General features: G+C 47.8%; 1 protein-coding gene across 4 annotated transcripts in view; it reads right to left on the reverse strand.

The window, feature by feature from the left end:
* The window catches only part of DPF3 (double PHD fingers 3), a 275,967-nt gene that overhangs the window by 120,692 nt on the left and 135,084 nt on the right, over positions 1–20,191 (reverse strand). For all 4 annotated transcript variants that reach the window (XR_013396429.1, XM_015144032.3, XM_077941333.1 and 1 more), the window contains exon 3: positions 14,238–14,345. Coding sequence is in view for 3 of the 4 variants with exons in the window: in XM_015144032.3 (XP_014999518.3) it covers positions 14,238–14,345 (108 nt within the window). In the remaining variant the exon portion in view is untranslated. The remainder of the gene's footprint in view (positions 1–14,237; positions 14,346–20,191) is intronic.

Raw genomic sequence — 20,191 nt, forward strand, 5'->3', positions numbered from 1 at the left:
GGGTGATGGGAGGGGGTTGCACTTTTAAATGTGGCCAGGAAAGTGCAAGCCTGAAGGAAGAGAGGGAGGGGGCTTCGCTGACATCCAGGCAAAGACGTTCCAGGCGAAGGAGCCTTCAGTGCAAAAGCTCTGAAGCCGGCCCATCTGCCTGGAGCAGGGTGAGCCAGGGGGATGATAGGAGACCAGCTTGGGGAGCTACAGGGACACTGAAGGCCATGTAGGCACCTGCAAGAATGTTGGTGTCCACCCAAGTGGAATGGCAAGGCGCTGGAGGTGTTGAGCAAAGCATGATATAATGATGCCTACATGTTAACAGAATCACTCTGAGAATAAGTGAAGGGTGTCGGAGCAGATGTGGGGTGACCAGTGAGGAGTTACTGCAAAATGTTTGGAGCCTCTTAATGAGTCTGGTGCTTGAGGAGGGAGCTATGCACAATATGGACAGAGCTCTGTCCTCATGGTACTTACACTGTGGTTCTCAGATGTGTCCTGGGGGCAGTAGGCACTGGGGAGCAGTCCCCTGAGCAGGGGGCTTCCCCACCAGTGAACCAGGATGGAGGCCAAGTAGGGAGGCTGGTGTCAGTGCAAAGGGGGCAAAGGTGTGAAGCCATACCAGGGTGAGCCCATGGAGGAATGGTTCTTCAAGAAGAAAGTGGACCAGCCTAGCCCAAGGGCAGGGAAAAACATCCAGCCACATGGGCCTGGCCTGGCATACCACGGTTTAACAGGTGTAGTAAATGCAGAGAGGAGGCCTTCCGAGTTCATCTCTGTGCCCTGGGCCATGGGTGCCTCAGGGCTGAGTTCTGGGACATAGGAGTGAGGTCCCACAGCCAAGTTCTAGGTCATCTATAGACAGGGAGCTTTTAAAAGGCTTTAAGACAGAGCTGGGCATGGTGGCACATGCCTGAATTCCCAGCTACTCAGAAGGCGGGGGCAGGAGGAGGATCACTTGAACCCAGGAGTTCAAATATAGCCTGAGGAACACAGCAAGGCTCGTCTCTAAAAATAAATAAATAAAATAAAATGAATAGACTCTAAGGCAGAATGAGTTGCCATTCTGGGCCAGATGGCACACACTTTTCCAGCGAGGCAGCGAGCTATCTGCAGCACATTCATTGTCGGTGCTGGGGACGGGCACTGTGTTGCAGAGACCCACCCGGCAGTGCAGTGTGGAGGTGGCATCACAGTGCCTCCTCACACTTGCCAAGTCCTCCACCCTCCATCCCACACCCTCTCAGAATAACCCTGCAAAACCACCGTGACCTACATCTCACAGATGAAGGACTGGGGTAGGAGTGGTTAGGAAATTGTCCAACATCACAAAGCCAGTGGGTGGAGGGATGAACCTAGGCCTTGTGATCCCTGTTTGGTGCCTCTCCTCCAGCAGAACAAGGATATTTGGACAGGGATGACCCCTACAACCCAGAACCAAAGAGGCAAGATGGCAACACTTGGGTCCCCCGGCCAGGCTGGGAACCGCAAGGGAAGCCAAGGTCAGCGGCCCCAGCCCTCTCCTCCCCGGCAGAGCCTCCCTCACCTGTGCAGCGGAGATGATGAGAGCTAGGTCATGTTCTCCAAGGTTGAGATCAAACACCAGATATGTCTCTTCCCCTCATCCCTTTAGAAATCTTTACTGCCCGTGGACCATGTGCCAAGCCTCATGCCAGGGGCTAGGGATACAGATGAAAAAACGATAGGCCCTCGTCATCCAGGTGTCCACCTCCCAGCGGGCAGAGGTACAGGTGAGGTGCCCACCTCCCAGCGGGCAGAGGTACAGGTGAGGTGCCCACCTCCCAGCGGGCAGAGGTACAGGTGAGGTGCCCACCTCCCAGCGGGCAGAGGTACAGGTGAGGTGCCCACCTCCCAGCGGGCAGAGGTACAGGTGAGGTGCCCACCTCCCAGCGGGCAGAGGTACAGGTGAGGTGCCCACCTCCCAGTGGGCAGAGGTACAGGTGAGGTGCCCACCTCCCAGCGGGCAGAGGTACAGGTGAGGTGCCCACCTCCCAGTGGGCAGAGGTACAGGTGAGCAGGCGATGGCATAACTGGGTGATCCCTCCAACTCACAACCCATGCTCTACACGTAGCTCTGGCAGGTCCCACAGCAAAATATGACCATGGACACTTGGCAGCAGCCGTGCCACTGCCCTGCCCACTGCCTGCTGCCGGCCCACCTCCTTGGCCAGCCCAAGCTCCCAGAGCCCTGCAGAATACCAGCAGAGCTGGGGAACATGGGCAGAGCCAAGGACATCCAGACTTCGTCCCCCAGTCCCTGCTCCTTTCCTGAGACTGACAGGAAGGCAAAAGAAGCAGATCACTTCCAGCACATAATAGACACAGCCTGAGTGGGGGCTGCATGCCCTGCCCTCCTCGCTCCAGCTCCCCTTCTCATGAGGCCAACCAGAGCTGACGAAGCTGCCGGTGCAGGCCTCCAGATGGATGGCTGCAGGCTCTGACACTGCAGGAAAGAGATAAATGACTGGTCATTTCCCCCTGATGCACTTGAAGGCATCCATTCTCCCAGCCGTACCAAGCTCAGGCAACCCCCCCTGCCCAGAGACAGATAAGCACTGACAGATGGGGGTGGGAGCCGGGGCGTCCTTCCCCTTCGGAAGGACACAGCCAGACTCCTCTGCAGGCCGGGAGAAGGTCGCATTGTCCATTGGCTCACACCTGGCTCGAGGCTCCACGGGTCCCTTCCTCCATCTCCCCCCTCTTGCCCACCCCCGCCTGGCTCATCCATCTGAAGAGCACACGGCAGAGGGGGAAGGCTGGGGGCAGAAGGAGCCGCTGACAGGCTCATCAATCTCAGGTTACATGCTTGGCACCTCGGCGTTCCTTAAGTTGTTCCGGGACTGGGAGGGTGTCGGAGGAGCCAGGGGCACTGTCTTGAGGAGAAGAGAAATCGCACTGAACATCAGAGAGCAAATGGTGGAGAAGCCTGGAGACTATTAAAATGTGGGCCATGTACAAAAGCAGTAGGGAACTAATTAAGATGCAGGATTTTCAAAAGCTGGGGAAGTTGGCCGCAGCCTGCTCCCATCTGTAGAGTTCTGGCAGTTCGGCGCAGCAGGGACAGCACCCTGGGCGGGTGAAGCAGGCCTCACCACCCCTGCTCGAGCAGGCGAGACTCAAACCCTCCATCTGGATAACCCCTTTGGGGGATACTCCTCTGCAGGCCCCTATGCCTTGCTTGTTGGCCAGTCTATGTCCCTCTCTGCTTTGGGTCACCTAAAGCCACTGCCGTCTTCAGGGAGCCTGCCCTCTTGTTTGAGTTTCCCCCAACAACATGTGATGGGGCGATCATCCTGGTCATTCATCCCCAGTCATTGAAGGACTGCCAAAAACAGAAAAAACACAAGAGAAAGAACCCTATCCCTGGCTGCCCTCCCTCCCATCACCCTCGGAATTCGGCAAGGGTGGCAAAGAGCCAGGCTGCTCCCCGAGTGTCCTGGAGCAGAAGGGATCGACAAGGCCTCAGGTGCATTCCAGGTGCGGGAGGAGCGGCAACTCTAAAGCCCTTTTCATCTGCGGGTCCAGGATAAGCGAGTGTGTCGGGCCTTGAAGCAACATGGCACCAGCTCCAGCAGGCTCCCCGTAGGGCTCTGTCCTTGGCATCACCACGATCCCCTGGGAAATTAGCTTCCTAATTCTGTGCCGCAGTTTCCCAACCTCTAAAATGAAGATAATATCTGTCCTAGACCATGGGGACCGAAGGTCTGGGGTTGAAAGATGCTAAATTGATGTAAGCAGACTATCTGGGCATTTACTCCAAGGGGACACAAGTAAAAGTTTGTTCCCAGCCTTTGTCTTTTCTTCATTCAAAAAAAAAAGAAAAAGAAAGAAAGTGAAGTTAAAGGCCTCTTTTTTAATCAGCTGGCTTTTGCCCAACATCTGCTGTGCTCCCAGGCCTTCTGGTGGATATTTACTCTCCACCTTTCTCTTCTGCCAGCTCCACTCCCCCTTCACAAGGACAGAGCCCTTTTCTTGGGGAGATGGTCCGGGGGAGGCCCCTTGGTGGCACCAGGCCCCTGCCCAAGTCTTCGTGTTGTAGAATTGTGATGTCTACATCATGAAACACCTTGCGTTTGCCTCTGTGGCCAAGTGAAAGCTGCAGAGAACACTGAACTCAATTGTCAGTCAGTGGGGAGAAATAATGTTGTGTGTGTTGTCCTTCAGACGCCCAGGCAAGTAGGAGGTTGCAAGATGTTTATTTAAGACTGACTGGAGGGGCGACGTTTGCCGTGAGAAACACATAGGTCCAGGGACACCGAGAACACTTTCAAATTCCAAAGAGCTCTTCCCAGGTCTCAGGCCCTTCCTACCCCATGCAGACAGATTTTTATTTTCAGCAAATAGTAAAGAAACAGGGTCGGGCACGGTGGCTGATGCCTGTAATCCCAGCACTTTGGGAGGCGGAGGCGGGTGGATCATGAGGTCAGGAGATCGAGACTACGGTGAAACTCTGTCTCTACTAAAAATACAAAAAATTAGCTGGGCATGGTGGCGGGCACCTGTAGTCCCAGCTTCTCGGGAGGCTGAGGCAGGAGAATGGCATGAACTCAGGAGGCAGAGTTTGCAATGAGCCGAGATCATGCCACTGCCCTCCGGCTTGGGTGACAGAGTGAGACTCATCTCAAAAAAAAAAAACAAAAAACAAACAAAAAAAAAAAAAACCAAAAAAAACCACAACAACAACAAAAGAAACAGAAGTGGGATGGTGCATTTACCACACTGGAGGGGTGAGGACAGCAGGACAGGGGAGTCACTCCAGGAGGGAATAACTTCACCCAGGAACAAATGACTCGATGTCAGCCAAGACCCAGCTCCCCACTTTTTTTGAGACAGGGTCTCCCTCTGTCACCCAGGCTGGAGAGCAGTGGTGCAATCACAGCTCACTGCAATCTCAACCTCGTGGACTTCATTGATCCTCCTACCTCAGTCTCCCTAGTAGTGCCACCCTACCAGTGCCCACTACACCTGGCTGATTTTTCTATTTTTTGTAGAGATGGGGTCTTGGCATGTCACCCAGGCCCAACTCCGCACTTTCCAGCCTGGAATGTCCACTCATTCCACATGAGCAAAGTGCTTCAGGGGACTGAATCAGAAAAGGATGGTTCTGTGGCCCTGTCCTCAGATCTTCTCCAACAGCCCTCAAGATTCTTGAACATGCACCCCCCTCTCTTTGCCCTGACCTGGTTTCCTGACAGAGCTCCGCAGACCTGAGGTCAACGACAACTCTGACCCTCGTTACCCCTGGACTTTGTTGCTGAAACCTGCCCATCACTGCTGGACTCAGGCAGGGACAGAAAGGAATACAGGAGGGACAAACTGAGTGTTGGCATAAATTTTTTGTGACATCTCCTCACTGTCCATAGGACTCTGATGTGGAAGGAAATTCATGCCTTGAGACAATTCTGCTCCAGGCCAGTGGCCCCTCAGTCTCTCAAAGAGCAGGCAGACTGTTCTCCCTCTTCCCCGAGGAGATGAGGACATGTCAGGGTATACTGATGGTGGAACCCGGGCGGGCTTCAAGAGTCCTAGGCATAACTAGATTCCTGGAGCATCTTCTATCAAAAGGAGCTCAGGGAGCTCACACAGGAGGCTGGGAGGGAAGAAGAGGAAAGGACAGGCATCCTTAGGGGCTGGGTGGTGGAAGGGCACCAAGGGTGGGGGGGTGGGTTGGTTTGGGGTTTGGTTTCTTACAACATAACCTCAGCCTTCCAGTTTCCACAAATTTAAAGAGATGCAGCTCAGAATGGGCAAATTATCACTCTTCAGCAAGTTTTGCCCAGAGGATTATATACAATGTTGTACCATTTGCTTTTTGTTGTGTATTTTGTTTTTATGCCACTTAGCAATATATCTTTAACATCTTTCCATTTTTTTCTACTCATTATTTTAAAGGACAAAATAATACTCCATTCATAGAATATACAAGTACTATATATTTAACTAACCCCCTATCAATGAATCTTCTGGAAGTTTTCATTCTTTGTTGTTATTACAAACCATGCCACAATAAAAAATATATATCCAATATATATTATATGCATATATTTATTTATAGAATAAGTTCCTAGCAATAGAATGTCTGGGTCAAAGAGCATGTGTGTTTTAAATACCGGTAGGTACTATTCATTGTACTTCAAAAGGTCATACCAATTCCGTTGCAATGTGTAAAAGAGAGCCTCTCCCTCCATCTCCACCTCTGTTCCCTTCACCTGCTCCCCTCTCCTTGGGAAGGTCAGCCTCAGTCCACCCAGCAAATGGTCCTCACCTCCTAGGAATTTGCAGCAAATTCTCAAGAGACTCTGGCCAGTGACTCTATCCTGAGTCACACACAAAGTATCAGCCAAAAAACTGAGCTCTCCTTGAGCCCAAATCAAGTGGAATAAAAATAAGAGATAGTCATTATAAAATACTGCCCAAGTTAGCCCTGTTAGCCCTCCTGAGGGAGGACCTACCCCCAAAAAGGGAGGAGTCCTCTCAAGTGGAAACTGCATTTTAGGAATGATGAGGGCAGAGCCTCTGGAAGTTGGGCAGGTGGTACCCTCAAAGGGACCCCCAGCAGGGGCACAGAAGAGGGGCTGAGATCTAGCTCGTGCTCTACTAACCCACCAGAAAGGGCATCATACATTTTGTAAACATCCACCCCCCAGGGGGCACCACCCTCCACTTTTACACAAACAAACCATATGGGCTAGCCGAGGCCCTGGATGAAGTCACTCTTCTGAAATTTTGGCCTCCGCAAAAAATTGAAATGCAAACTTGCGTCACCTCTGGGAAGACAGTGGGTACATTTCTTTGACTGCTCTGTTTCTCATTCTCTAGATGGGCCCTGGCTGCTTGGAGGTACCAGGCTGAGGCTCGTAACCACTGACTCCAGGGCACTCCGACATCCTCTTCATTCACCACCCACAGCTGCAGGCTGGCGTGGTGGTACATTCTGGGAGCCAGGCGCAGCCCCGGCTGTTCAGACTCAGAATAGGATTTAGAAATGACAAGCATCTGGCCTAGGGTTTGTGGGGGTTGTTTTTGTGTTTTTAGTAGGCCTAGTAGTAGGTCTGTTTACCCAAAGAGGGGAACAAGTTCCTCTGAGAAGGTGCTCTGCCATGTGACTCATTCCAGCCCCGGCTGTTCATTGCTTCTCAGCATCTGGGGACTGGTGTGGAGGAGTAAGCCTGCCTTGGGGGAATCCAACTTTTCCCCTGAGGGCCGATCATCACAAAGGCTGGCACCTGTCTCTGCAGATGGGGCCCTTCCCCAGGACCCTGCCCATCCCTGGGGTGAACTTTCACCACTGGAAATCTGGTCTAGCCACTTCTGCCTCATGCTTGGGCAGAGGCTGAAGAAGCCTCTCAAATGATCACAGATACAAGACACCATGTGCAGGTGGGGACTTGGCTACAGCAAACTGCTAGTCCTAGGTTCTTCCTTTCCCTTCCCCTTGCATGTCACGGCAGGCCCGATAACGGGGCATGGCCAAAGCCAGCTGTGAACTCAGCTGCTCCACGTTCGTCCACAGGCCGGGCATAAACACTGGCAGGCCAGTGTGCCCAAAGTAAATGTCTTTAGGCAGAAGGCACAAATACTCGAGAAATAGCTGCCTGCCTCAGTCCCACCAACATGGGCTTCTCAGATACATGAGCAGCACAGAAAATTCTCCTTGGCTCTGTCCACAGCCTGATTTCCCTCACCTCTAAAATGGGCTCACAACCCTCTTACCTCTTCCTTCCCTCTCTACCTCCCAGGGCTATGGTAGGGACCAAGGAGCTGACATGAAAGAAAATGCTGTATGAACTACAGCGTGCTCTTCAGACTCTGGTTATGATGATGATGATTAACCAGAGTGTCCCATCTCCTGGGTGGCAGCGACTGGTGTTGGGGGGAAATAACCCCAGCCAGCTAATCTGTCCTTCCTAGGCCTCCTCTGCCACAGTTGTTGAGGGGGACTGCCTTTCTTTTGGGTATGGTATGTGCTGAGACTGGAGCTGCTGGCAGCCCCCTCACTTGCCCTATGAGGAGAAGAGAGTGTTAGAGGTACACAGAGACTGGCTGGGTGTGGTGGCTGATCCCTGTAATCCCAGCACTTTGGGAGGCCCAAGGCAGGAGGATCACTTGAGGCCAGGAGTTTGCAACCAGGCTGGGCAACATAGTGAGACACCCATCTCTATAAAAAAAAAAAATTTAGCTGGGTGATATGGTTTGGTTCTGTGTCCCCACCCAAATCTCATCTTGCAGCTTCCATAATTACCACGTGTTGTGGGAGGGACCCAGCGGGAGATGCTCACATCATGGGGGCGGGTCTTTCCCGTGCTGTTCTCATGATAGTGAATGGGTCTCATGAGGTCTGATGGTTTTAAACACAAGAATTTCTCTGTGCAAGCTCTCTCTTTGCCTGCTGCCATCCATGTAAGATGTGGATTGCTCCTCTTTGCCTTCCACCATGATTGTGAGGCCTTCCCAGCCACATGGAACTGTAAGTCCAATAAACCCCTTTCTTTTGTAAATTACCCAGTCTCAGGTATGTGTTTATCAGCCGCGTGAAAACAGACTAATGCAGTAAATTGATACCAGTAGAGTGGGGCATTGCTGAAAAGATACCCGAAAATATGGAAGTAACTTTGCAACTGGGTAACAGGCAGAGGTTGGAAAAGTTTGGAGGACTCAGAAGAAGACAGGAAAATGTGGGAAAGTTTGGAACTTCCTAGAGACTTGTTGAATGGCTTTGCCCCAAATGCTGATAGTCATATGGACAATAAAGTCCAGGTTAAGGTGGTCTCAGATGGAGATGAGAAACTTGTCGGGAATTAGAGCAAGGGTGACTCTTGTTGTGTGTTACCAAAGAGACTGGGGGCATTTTGCCCCTGCCCTAGAGATTCGTGGAATGTTGAATTTGAGAGAGATGATTAGGGTATCTGGTGGAAAAAATTTCTAAGCAGCAAAGCATTCAAGAGGTGACTTGGGTGCTATTAAAGGCATTCAGTTTTATAAGGGAAGCAGAGCATAAAAGTATGGAAAATTTGCAGCCTAACAATGCAAAAAAAAAAAAAAAATCCATCTTCTGAGGAGAAATTCAAGCTGGCTACAGAAATTTGCATAAGTAACAAGAAGCCCAATATTAATCCCCAAGACAATGAGGAAAATGTCTCCAGGGCATGTCAGAGGTCTTCACAGCAGCCTCTCCCATCACAGGCCCGGAGCTTTAGGAGGAAGAAATGGTTTTGTGGGCTGGACTCAGGGTCCTTCTGCTATGTGCAGCCTAGGGACTTGGTGCCCTGTGTCCCCACTGCTCCAGCTGTGGCTGAAAGGGGCCAATGCAGAGCTCAGGCTGTGGCTTCAGAGGGTGCAAGCCTCAAGCCTTGACAGCTTCCATGTGGTGTTGAGCCTGTGAGTACACAGAAGTCAAGAACTGAAGTTTGGAAACCTCTGCCTAGATTTCAGAAGATGTATGGAAATGCCTGGATGCCCAGGCAGAAGTTTTCTGTAGGGGTGGGGTCCTCATGGAGAACCTCTTCTAGGGCAGTGTGAAAGGGAAATGTCGGGTGGGAGCCCCCACACAGAGTCCCTACTGGGGCATCACTGAGTGGAGCTGTGAGAAGAGGGCCACCATCCTCCAGATCCCAGAATGGTAGATCCACTGACAGCTTGCACCTTGCACCTGGAAAAGTCGCAGACACTCAACGCCAGCCCATGAAAGCAGCCAGGAGAAAGGCTATACCCTGCAAAGCCACAGGGGCAGAGTTGTCCAAGATCATGGGAACTCAACTCTTGCACCAGCATGACCTGGATGTGAGATATGGAGTAAAAGGAGATCATTTTGGAGTTTTAAGATTTGACTGTCATGCTGGATTTCAAACTTGAATGGGACCTGTAGCCCCTTTGTTTTGGCCAATTTCTCCCACTTGGAATGGCTATATTTATCTAGTGCCTGTACCCCCATTGTATCTAGGAAGTAACTAACTTGCTTCTGATTTTACAGGTTCATAGATGGAAGGACTTGCCTTGTCTCGGATGAGACTTTGGACTGTGGACTTCTGAGTTAATGCTGAAATGAGTTCAGACTTTGGGAGACTGTTAGGAAGGCATGATTGGTTTTGAAATGTGAAGATATGAGATTTGGGAGGGTCCAGGGTGGAATGATATGGCTTGGCTCTGTGTCCCCATGCATATCTCATCTCGTAGCTCCCCTAACTCCCACAATGTGGGAAGAACCCAGTGGGAGATAACTGAATCATGGAGGTGGGTCTTTCCCATGCTGTTCTCATTCTAGTGAATGGGTCTCACGAGATCTGATGGTTTTAAAAACAAGAGTTTCCCTGCACAAGCTCTCTCTTTGCCTGCTGCCATCTGGGGAAGTTGAGGCTGCAGTGAGCTGTGATTGTGCCACTGCAGCTGGGGTGACAGAGTGAGATCCTGTTGAAAGCAAGAAAGAAAAAGAAAGAAAGCAAGAAAGAAGCAAGGAAGGGAAGGGAAGGGAAGGAGGGAGGGAGGAAGGAAGGAAGAGAGAAAGAAGGAAAGAAGGAAAGAAAGAAAGAAGGAGGGAAGGAAGGAAGGAAGGAAGGAAGGAAGGAAGGAAGGAAGGAAGGAAAGAAAAGAAAGAAAGAAAGAAAGAAAGAAAGAAAGAAAGAAAGAAAGAAAGAAAGAAAGAAAGAAAGAAAGAAAGAGAAAGAAAGAAAGAAAGAAAGAAAGAAAGAAAGAAAGAAAGAAAGAAAGAAAGAAAGAGAAAGAAAGAGAGAGAGAGAGGGAGGGAGGGAAGGAAGGAAGGAAGGAAGGGAAAGAAAAGAAAGAAAAGAAAGAAAAGAAAGAAAAGAAAGAAAAGAAAGAAAAGAAAGAAAGAAAGAAAGAAAGAAAGAAAGAAAGAAAGAAAGAAAGAGACATGTAGCCCTCACTACTCTCACTATGTTTGAGCACCTGGATGCAGCTATGCCTGAAGCAAGACAAACCTGGGGATTTACTGGTACATGAGCCAACTTCCCTTTTTCTGCTTAAAATTGCTTGACTTGAACTTCCAATGTTTATGACTAAAGGAATTTCAACTATCTCTTGGTTATTTTAATAATTTATATATTAGTTTTATAATCATAAAATAAAGTTTTTAAGAGAAGAAGCCTTGCTAAAGTTTAAGTTAGTATACCTATCAATAGTATGAGGAAGCAGAAAAAGCATTGAACAGTGAAATCAGGCAACCTAGATTTTCTGCTGGACCCACACAAATTGCTGTGTGACTTTGAACAAGTTTATTAAACTGTCTAGACTCTAATAAAATAAGGAATCGGAGTTAGTGATATCTAAGGTATTGTGTAGTGCTAAACTCTTTGCTTCTATAAAAGGAGACCTAATTAGTCTGATAAAAATTGTTCTTAACCAAGACTTTTACAGAAATGTTAAGAATAAAGACTAATAATTTAAAACGTGTCAAGCACTTATAATAAAACCCTTTAAATTGACAACTTACATGTGAGACATCCTCATATACACGCAAAATATTCATTGCATCACTGGTTAAATTGGAAAATTTAGAAACAAAAATTGAGAACAGCCAGTTAAACAAATTGTGGTACATTCATACAATGGAATATTATGTAATTACAGAAAAGAAATGAAGAAACTCTTTACATTTTGCTGTGGACAATATCTAAGACACATTTTTAATTGAAAAGTGCAAAACCCAAAGTGGTTGTGCTGTGTAAAAAGAGGAGGGAAAGCTAGATAGATTTAATTCCTGGTGCATGCATGAATTATCTCTTGAAGGAATCTAAAAAAAAAAAAAACTGCTACTATTGATTACCTTTGGAGAGACTGGGTCTTATTTTTTCATGATACAGTATATCCTTTTATCTTTTGAATGTCAAAATATGTAACTGCCAGGCACAGTAGCTCCTGCCTGTAATCTTAGCATTCTGGGAGACCGAGGCAGGAGGATTATCTGAAGCCAGGAGTTTAAGACTAGCCTGAGTAGCAGAGTGAGACCTTGTCTCTACAGAAAAGACAAAATTAGCCAGACATGGTGGCATGCACTTGTAGTCCCCACATACTGAGGAGGCTAAGGTGGAAGGAGCGCTTGAGCTCAGGAGTTGGAGGCTATAGTGAGCTCTTTGGAGCCACTGCACACCAGACTGGGCAACAGAGTGTGACCCTATCCTCTAAACAAAAATAAAAACATAAAATAAAATAAAAACTGTACATGTAACTGTATTACCTACTCAAAGTCAAATAAATTTTAAAAGTTTTTAATTTAAAAATTACGTAAGACTTTTTTCGTGCTTATGGTCATGCCAGGGTGACTTGTAGTCTAGCTACCTATAAGTCTTCGAGACCAGCATTTCTCACACTTCATCATGCATTCTGGGGATGCACTCCAGGAGATCATGATAAAATGCAACAGGTCGGGAGCGAGGACCATGCTTCTGCACGTCTGACAAGCCCCAGGTGATGCTGCCACTGCTGGTCAGGACCGCACTTTGAATGTAGGTCTAGAACCACACCGATCAATACGGTCACCACTAGTCACATGTGTCTACTGAGTGCTTGAACTGTGGCTAGTCCAAAAAGAGATGTGGGGATGTGTAAAATACACAACGGAATTCAAAAAGAGTACCAAAAAAGATCATAAACGATCTCATAATTTTTATATTGATGACATGCTGAAATGATGTTTTTGATATGTTGAGTTAAATGGAATATATGATTGAAATTCATTTCCCTGTTTCTTTTTCCTTTTTTTAATGTAACTAGTAGACAAAGTAAAACGACACATGTGGCTTGCATTATATTTCTATTGCATCGTGCTGGTCTAGGAGACCCTGATGATCTCCTACAACCTGCAACAAGGCGGGGGTTGGGACAAACTCGGTCATCACCCTGGAGTATTTGCAAGGGTCTGTAAATTGGTATAAGGACCCTAGAGACCTGGGAGAGAGCATATTGAAGAATCTGGAGCCCACTCAACCCTAACAAATAAAATAAACAAATAAAACTTCTACTCAAGTGAATTGAAGTGAACAATCAAAGCAGTCGTAACCCTGGAACTGTAGGTAGAGCTTTTGCAGAGCAAAGTCAGCTTAAGGGACCAGTGTTGAAAGGAAGGAGTGAGGTACCATTGCCAGGCAGCCAGCCTTGACAGTCTGCAATGCTTTGGTGACAGTGGGAGGAAGTATGTCAACTCTATTTGCACCACTGAACAGCACTGTCCCTACCACCCTGAGTCATATCCCAGCCTGGCACCCTCAAAAACAAAGATGGCTTTAAAGCTGAGGGCCTAGGGTAATCACTTGACTTGCTGCAACACAGACACAGGTCTGAAGACAGCCACATAGTCAGAAGTGTGATATTAGATTAGCATAGGCCAGGCACGGTGGCTCATGCCTATAATCCCAACAATTTGGGAGGCCAAGGTAGGTGGATCGCTTGAGGCCAAGAGTTCAAGACCGGCCTGGCCAACATGGTGAAACACTGTCTCTACTAAAAACACAAAAATTAGCTGGGAGTGGTGGTGCACACTTGTAATCCCAGCTACTTGGGAGGCTGAGGCAGGAGAATCACTTGAACTCGGGAGGCGGAGGTTGCAGTGAGCGGAGATCGCACAACTGCACTCCAGCCTGGGCAACAAAGCTAGACTCCGTCTCAATAATGTATATATATTAGATCAGTATAAACATAACCCCACCAATTCCTTCTGTGTGGCCACAGAGCAATCTGCGTCACTCGGGTAAATTTTAAACTCAAACTCTTCCATCCGCATCCAAGGTAAGTGCAATTTTTAGTGAACTGACCCCTTTTTGTGTAAGATGCTCCAGAGCTCATACAGGGTAAGGGGTAGAGGGTCCGCAGTGTACTCTCTGCTCCTCAGAAATATACAAACTGAGCCAAGATTTCTTTACTTGAGGCCACAAGAAAGGTATCACATGACCCGAAAGAGCTGCACAGCCTTCAGTTCTGTCGGGAAAGTCATCCTGGAACTGGTCCCATGCTGCTCCTGCTTGCTTGCTTTCCTCCCCTGGGGTGGCAAAGGGAAGGCACGAGACACCCAGAGGGGAGAAAAGCTCGGGTGTACGCGTGGTCATGTTTCTACTCAGCAGGCACAGAGGTGCACCCTTGAGCACAATGTGGGCATGTTCCCTCTCCCGGAAAACTTAGCTCTATGGACAAAGGAGTAAACCAACCTTGTCCTGGGCCCAGCCCAGTCCTCCCACCTTTCCCATCACGGACCCAACCAAGCTCCAGAGCGCACTGACCAGGTTTTATCTCCAGCAGCCGCAGCTTTGGATCTTCAGGTGGGTGCAATCGTCTCTTCTTGCGCCAGCAGCGGGCAGGGTATGTATACAGTTGGCCCGGGGCAAGGCCTGTGGACAGAGACAATGTAAAGATTAAAGGCTCCAGGCTGGAAGGGGCCTTGGAAACGACCCTAACTAACCCCGTCATTCACAAGGAGAGGGAGCTGAAGCCCAGAGAGAAGTGACTTGTCAACATCACGAAGCTGATTGCTGGCAGTGGCAAGGCTGAATCTAGGTCATCTGACCCCAGGACCCTGGCTCTGTCAGCTCCACCATGCTGTTCAGCAAGCACATGCCAACAAGAGCCATTGCCTTCACCAAAACCAATTCTGCTCTCCTGCCTGGAGAGATCACCAACTGGACCTTCAGACAAGAGGGACCTTTGCAGTGTCTCCAAAGCAGTGGATCTCTATCCACTGCCTCTCCATCCGGATCCAGGTTAAGCAGGTTTCCTTCAAAATGGAGCAGTAGTCAGTTGGCCTACCGTATGGACAGCCTGGATTGAGAAGCATCGCAAAGAGACAGAACCAAAAACACTAGATCTACTCAGAGGCATCTCCCACCTCCGGCTGCTGGCAGCTCACTGCAGGCAAATGGAGCCTTGTGTAGCCCCCATGAGAACATAAGCCCACTGTGGTGACCAGGCCACATGACCTGCAGAGCCCGCATACCTCTATATCCCAGCCTATGTGCCTGGCCTCACAAAAAAAAAAAACAGGCAGGAGGCCAGGGGCTGGGCTCACATGCCACACCGTGTGTGTGAGTGGCCTTTGACACCATGCTGCATGCCAAGCACCATGAGGAGCCTTCCTGCTCACCAGACAACAACTCTGTGGCTCCGGTGGCAGCCACAGGCCTTGGAGGAACAGGGGCTTCTCCATGCTAGGCCACAGACTATTCCCAGGGAAATGGGGTGGGGAGGAGGCTGAGGGGTGAAAAGGCAGGTATTTGAGACTGGCTAGGTAATTTTCAGACTGGCTAGGTGATTTGCAGTCTTGAAGAGAGTGTCTAATAATCCCCATAATAAACCAGCAAGCCAACCAACCCCCAATAGGAAGAAAAGCCTAATGAGGACAAGGACTTTTCTGTCTTGTTCTTGTCAGAAATCCCAGAATCAGAACTGTGCCCGACACAGAGCGGAACCAAACTAAATACTCATTGAATTAATGAACGAATATGTTGCAGCTTCCCTTTAAAGTCACAACTCTGTCTTCTGCAGGTAAATGTGGCACATGACAGCTGCTGGATGCAGGCGGCCTACCACAAAAGTGTCACTGCACACACCTAGGACCATGGGCTCAGGAAACATCAGCACCTGATTTCCATCTGCTGTCTTCCATTTCAGGGCCCTTAAAAGTTAAGAAGGGAAACTGGCTTCATTCTTCACCTTTGCAGAGAAAATCTATGTAACTTTCATTGCTATATACTCATTCATTCATTTTCATTTTTACCAGTCAACTCTACCCATTTATCGGGATGGGTCTAAGACAGAGTCAATTATCCCAGCATTAAAGGAACGAAAATATTCAGGTCTCTTTATGTGTAATCACACAGCTGCTCCACAGGTTGCAAGATTGCGAGCAAGCTGGAGATTCTGAGCTCCCCAGCCCTTGGTTCTTAGAATCCAGAGCTGACCTGCACTCAGAAATGTCAGAATCGAATGACCATTGGCCCTGCTGTTCCTGGCTCCAGGGGACTCATCCACCCAGATCCAAACCACCCAAGAGGGACTCCAGAAGTGAAGGCTCAGGCCTGAGGTCAGAGCTCCCTGCACCCCCTCTCCTCCCACGGCCGTCTCTGGGCCTTAGGTTTCCTTCGTAGCCCAGAGGCCGCTTCATGGTGCTTCCAACCCAATCAAACACAGGTAAGTAAGAGCGAGCTGGCCCCACCAGCAGCCCCCTAAAGGTCTACATGGCAAGAGTGCAAAAGTGTCCACACTTGACCAGGTCCTACACCCTCCCTGAGACAGCAGTCACTGTGCTTGACGGTCAGCGGTACCAGAGAAGCCCCAGGCCACTCTGCTTGGAGCTTTAGACCCATTCTTCTGGGAGAATTCATTTTAGCAGCTAGTTCGAATCTCCAGAAGAAGGGGCTGTTTTTGTTTCATTCTTTCTCTGCTGGATCGGAGACGCTCTGCAGTGCAAAGGAAAAGCACGTGAGTCCTGGGAAACATCCTAACACCTTTCTGAGCCTATTGCCTCAGCTGTACGACAAGGGCATTAATAACATTAATACCTACCTCCTAGGGGCTGTCATGGGGATTCACTTATATTCAAGAGAAAGCTCTCCATATCCATAAAGATGACAGATGTCAGTTTTTAACTGTCACAAGTTAGCTGACCTAGTCTTGGACTCCACACCCATGCAACAGGACGGACCCCCGCCCCATCCACCAAGCTGCCACTTGATTCTTTAGCCATGAGGGTAGAAACAGCCTTCTGTTTCATGTCTGCTTTGAATCCACCTCATCACAACAAGCAAATGGTCCCAAGAGCTCCCCTGGGGCTCCTTGGCCCCTTCCTTGCCCTCCTCACCAGGCTGACAGACACCAGGGTTCCTTTATAGGAACAACACGTTCAGTGCTGGAGTTCCACTTACAGAGGGAAGAGCAGGGCCCCATGAGACTTATGTTGTTTATCTCATTAGAACAGGAGGCACATAACTCAAAGCGTGTGTGTGTGTGTGCATATGTGTTCGTGTGTGTGCATGTGTGGTAGATGGAGGTGGGGAAGGAGGATGGAGTCACAGCTGCTGTGAGGAAAATTAACCTTGGGGAGTGAGCCCAGGGCTGGGGAGGGGATATGAAGGAGGGGAAACAAGTGGCCGAAGACAAGAGGGGAAACCAGTCTTCCCTGGTAACCAAGGCCACTGCTACCCATCACTTCACATACCCCACTGAGCAAACTCCTTTTCTGTTATTTTGAGCTGCAACTCCAGCTACAACACTCATGCCCATGTGTAAGCACAAACGTGATGCACACAGACACACACACAATCAGAAACTCACACACTTGCTGAGAGAACTGGCTCCATGGAAACATCTGGCAATGAAAGGCTTGATGCCTTTATGGTCAGCAGATGAATATAGCTGGTAACGTACACTGCACAAGTTCAGCAGGTGGATCCTGAGGGTTCTGGGCATCTCTCACAGACAAAGCATGAGCTATGCAAAATTTAGAAGATGAAATGGGAGAGAAAAGAGAGGGAAGAGTGGCCGGGTACAGTGGCTGATGTCTGTAATCCCAGCACTTTTGGGAAGCCAAGGCTGGCAGATCACTTATGCCCAGGAGTTCAAGACCAGTCTGGCCAACATGGTGAAACCTCACCTCTACCAAAAATACAAAAATTAGCCGGTGTGGTGGTGCATGCCTGTAATCTCAGCTACTTGGGAGGCTGAGGCAGGAGAACTGCTTGAACCCAGGAGGGTTGAACCCACTGCACTCCAGCCTACATGACAGAGCAAGATTCTGTCAAGGAGAAAGAAAGAGAGAAAGAGAGAAAGAGAGAAAGAAAGAAAGAAGGAAGGAAGGAAGGACGGACGGACGTACGGAAGGAAGGAAGGAAGGAAGGAAGGAAAGAAGGTAGGGAGGGAGGGAAGGAGGGAGGGAGGGAGGGAAAGAGGGAGGATGATATGGGATAGGAACAGCAATTGAAATGGGGAAGAAAAAAACTGAAGTAGTTTCATCTTTCCCCATCCAGAGCTGAACTGCAGTTCAAGCCCTCCCAGGGAAAGGCCCTCTCCCTGCAGGATCTCAGAGAGGTGGACCCGCAGCTGCGCCTGAAACTTCCCTTCAATGAAGAATTTATTACGTCACGGGACAGAGTGTCCCACTGTCGGCCAACTCTTACTGTGATAAAGAGATTCACCATGACCTTATTTTGAATCAAAATCTATCTTCCTGTAAGTTATACCAATTTGTCCACCCTCTGTTCCAACAGCAAACAGCTACATCCCAATCCTGCATCCCATATATCTGCTTGGGTTTGAAGGGGAGCTAACCAAGAAGACGAGGAACTAAAGAGGAACAAGAGTTGTAGGAAAGAGGTAGTGACTACCCCTGCTCAGAACCAGGTAACAGAATCAAAGTTTCCAAATAGAAAATGACAATACAACAATTTAAAATACATTTTTTAAAAAATACAGTATAACAACTATTTACATAGCATTTACATTATATTAGGTATTATAAGTAATCTAAAAATGATTTAAGGAATATGGGAGAATGTGTGTAGATTATATGCAAATATGCCTATGCCATTTTATATAAGGGACTTGAGCACCCACAGATTTTGGTACCTTCTGGGGTCCTAGAACCAATTCCCAGTGGATAATAAAGGATGGCTGTTATGTATATAACACACTATCATTTATTTAACAAATGGGGATACACACATATTCAGACAAATATATATGTGTGGTGTGTTTGTATGTTTTTTTAAGGGAGTATAAGAGAAAAGCTAAAAAAAAAAATTACCTAGAGAGAGCAAAAATAAAATAATAATAGCAAGAAGAAAAAGAGAAGGAAGAAGAGGAATTGCCTATAGGAAGAAGAAACAGGGTAAAAGTGAAGATACGCTAGACTTTCTCATAATATACCATTAGAACCATGCAAATATTTTACACAATTATAAAGTAAAATTAAATTAAAATAAAAAGCATATCTATTTCTGACTAAGATGGAGTATAAAGACCAGATTTAGCTCCCACCTAAAACCAAAAGAGAGGAAGAAAGAAATCAACAACAGTTTTGAAGACAATGAACATCAGGCATTGAAGGACAGTGATTCCTGAGACACTGAAAACAAGCAAGATAAGCCCTGTGATTGCCCAAGCTTACAGCCTTAAGAGAGTCTCCAGACTGGAACATAAGGAGGAGGAATACAGGTGGAGCCCTACAGAGTCCCCAGTTTGAGTTGAAGAGAAAATACCAAGAGTCTGAGGAGACCACAGTGACTAGAACCCAAGCAACAGAAGGGTCGACAAAAGAGAGCTGCACAAAGAACGTGGAGATCCACAGAGGGTCCCCTTCAAGTATTCAGGTTAGCATTGATCCATGTATGCTTGTGAGGAAACTAGGCAGGACTGCAGAAAGAACTACCCAAAAAGATTAGAGGTAACAGCGCTTGGTGTGCACAAGGGGGCGAAAATAGTCTGTTTCCACCAGCCAATATGGAAAACCATATGACTCATGGGGTACTGGGTAGAGTACAGTAGAAAGACCTTGCCTCACTAATAGGCAATACTTTGCAGCTCTAGACTAAGTACTGCTCCGACTCCACCTAACAAATCTTAAAAGCAAGATAAGAAAACATCAAACTGTTTCCAAATAACTTAAATATGTCCCAAAACAATGTTCAAGAATATTTCTAGGAATAAAATATATCTACAGCATTCAGCAAGGTAAAATTCACAATGTGAGGCACCCAACCCAAAATTACAAGGCATGTAAAGAAGCTGGAAAATATGACTTATAATAAGGAGAAAAATCAATCAATTGAAACCAACCCAGAACTGAAACTGATATTAGAATTAGTAGCGAGAACATTAGAACAGTTATTATTTGTATGCTATGTGTTCAAGTTTAGTAAAAATTTGGGAGATATATGTATTTTTAAGACTCAAATTTAACTTCTAGAAATGAAAACTATAATGTGCAAGACAAAAAAATTATCAGATGGAGTTCATGTCAGATTAGACATTGCAGAAGAAAAGACTGGTAAACTTAAAAACACAGCAATAGAAACTATTCCAAAATGAAACCCACAGGAAAAAAGAGAAAAGAAAAAAGAATAATGGCATAAATGAGGTATGGGGCAACTTCAAACAGCCTAATATATGTGTAATTGAAGACAGTGAAGAAAAAATACTTGTAGAAATAATGGCTAGAGGCCGGGTGCAGTGGCTCATGCCTTTA

The sequence above is a fragment of the Macaca mulatta genome, chromosome 7, assembly GCF_049350105.2.
Source record: "Macaca mulatta isolate MMU2019108-1 chromosome 7, T2T-MMU8v2.0, whole genome shotgun sequence".
NCBI lineage: Eukaryota > Metazoa > Chordata > Mammalia > Primates > Cercopithecidae > Macaca > Macaca mulatta.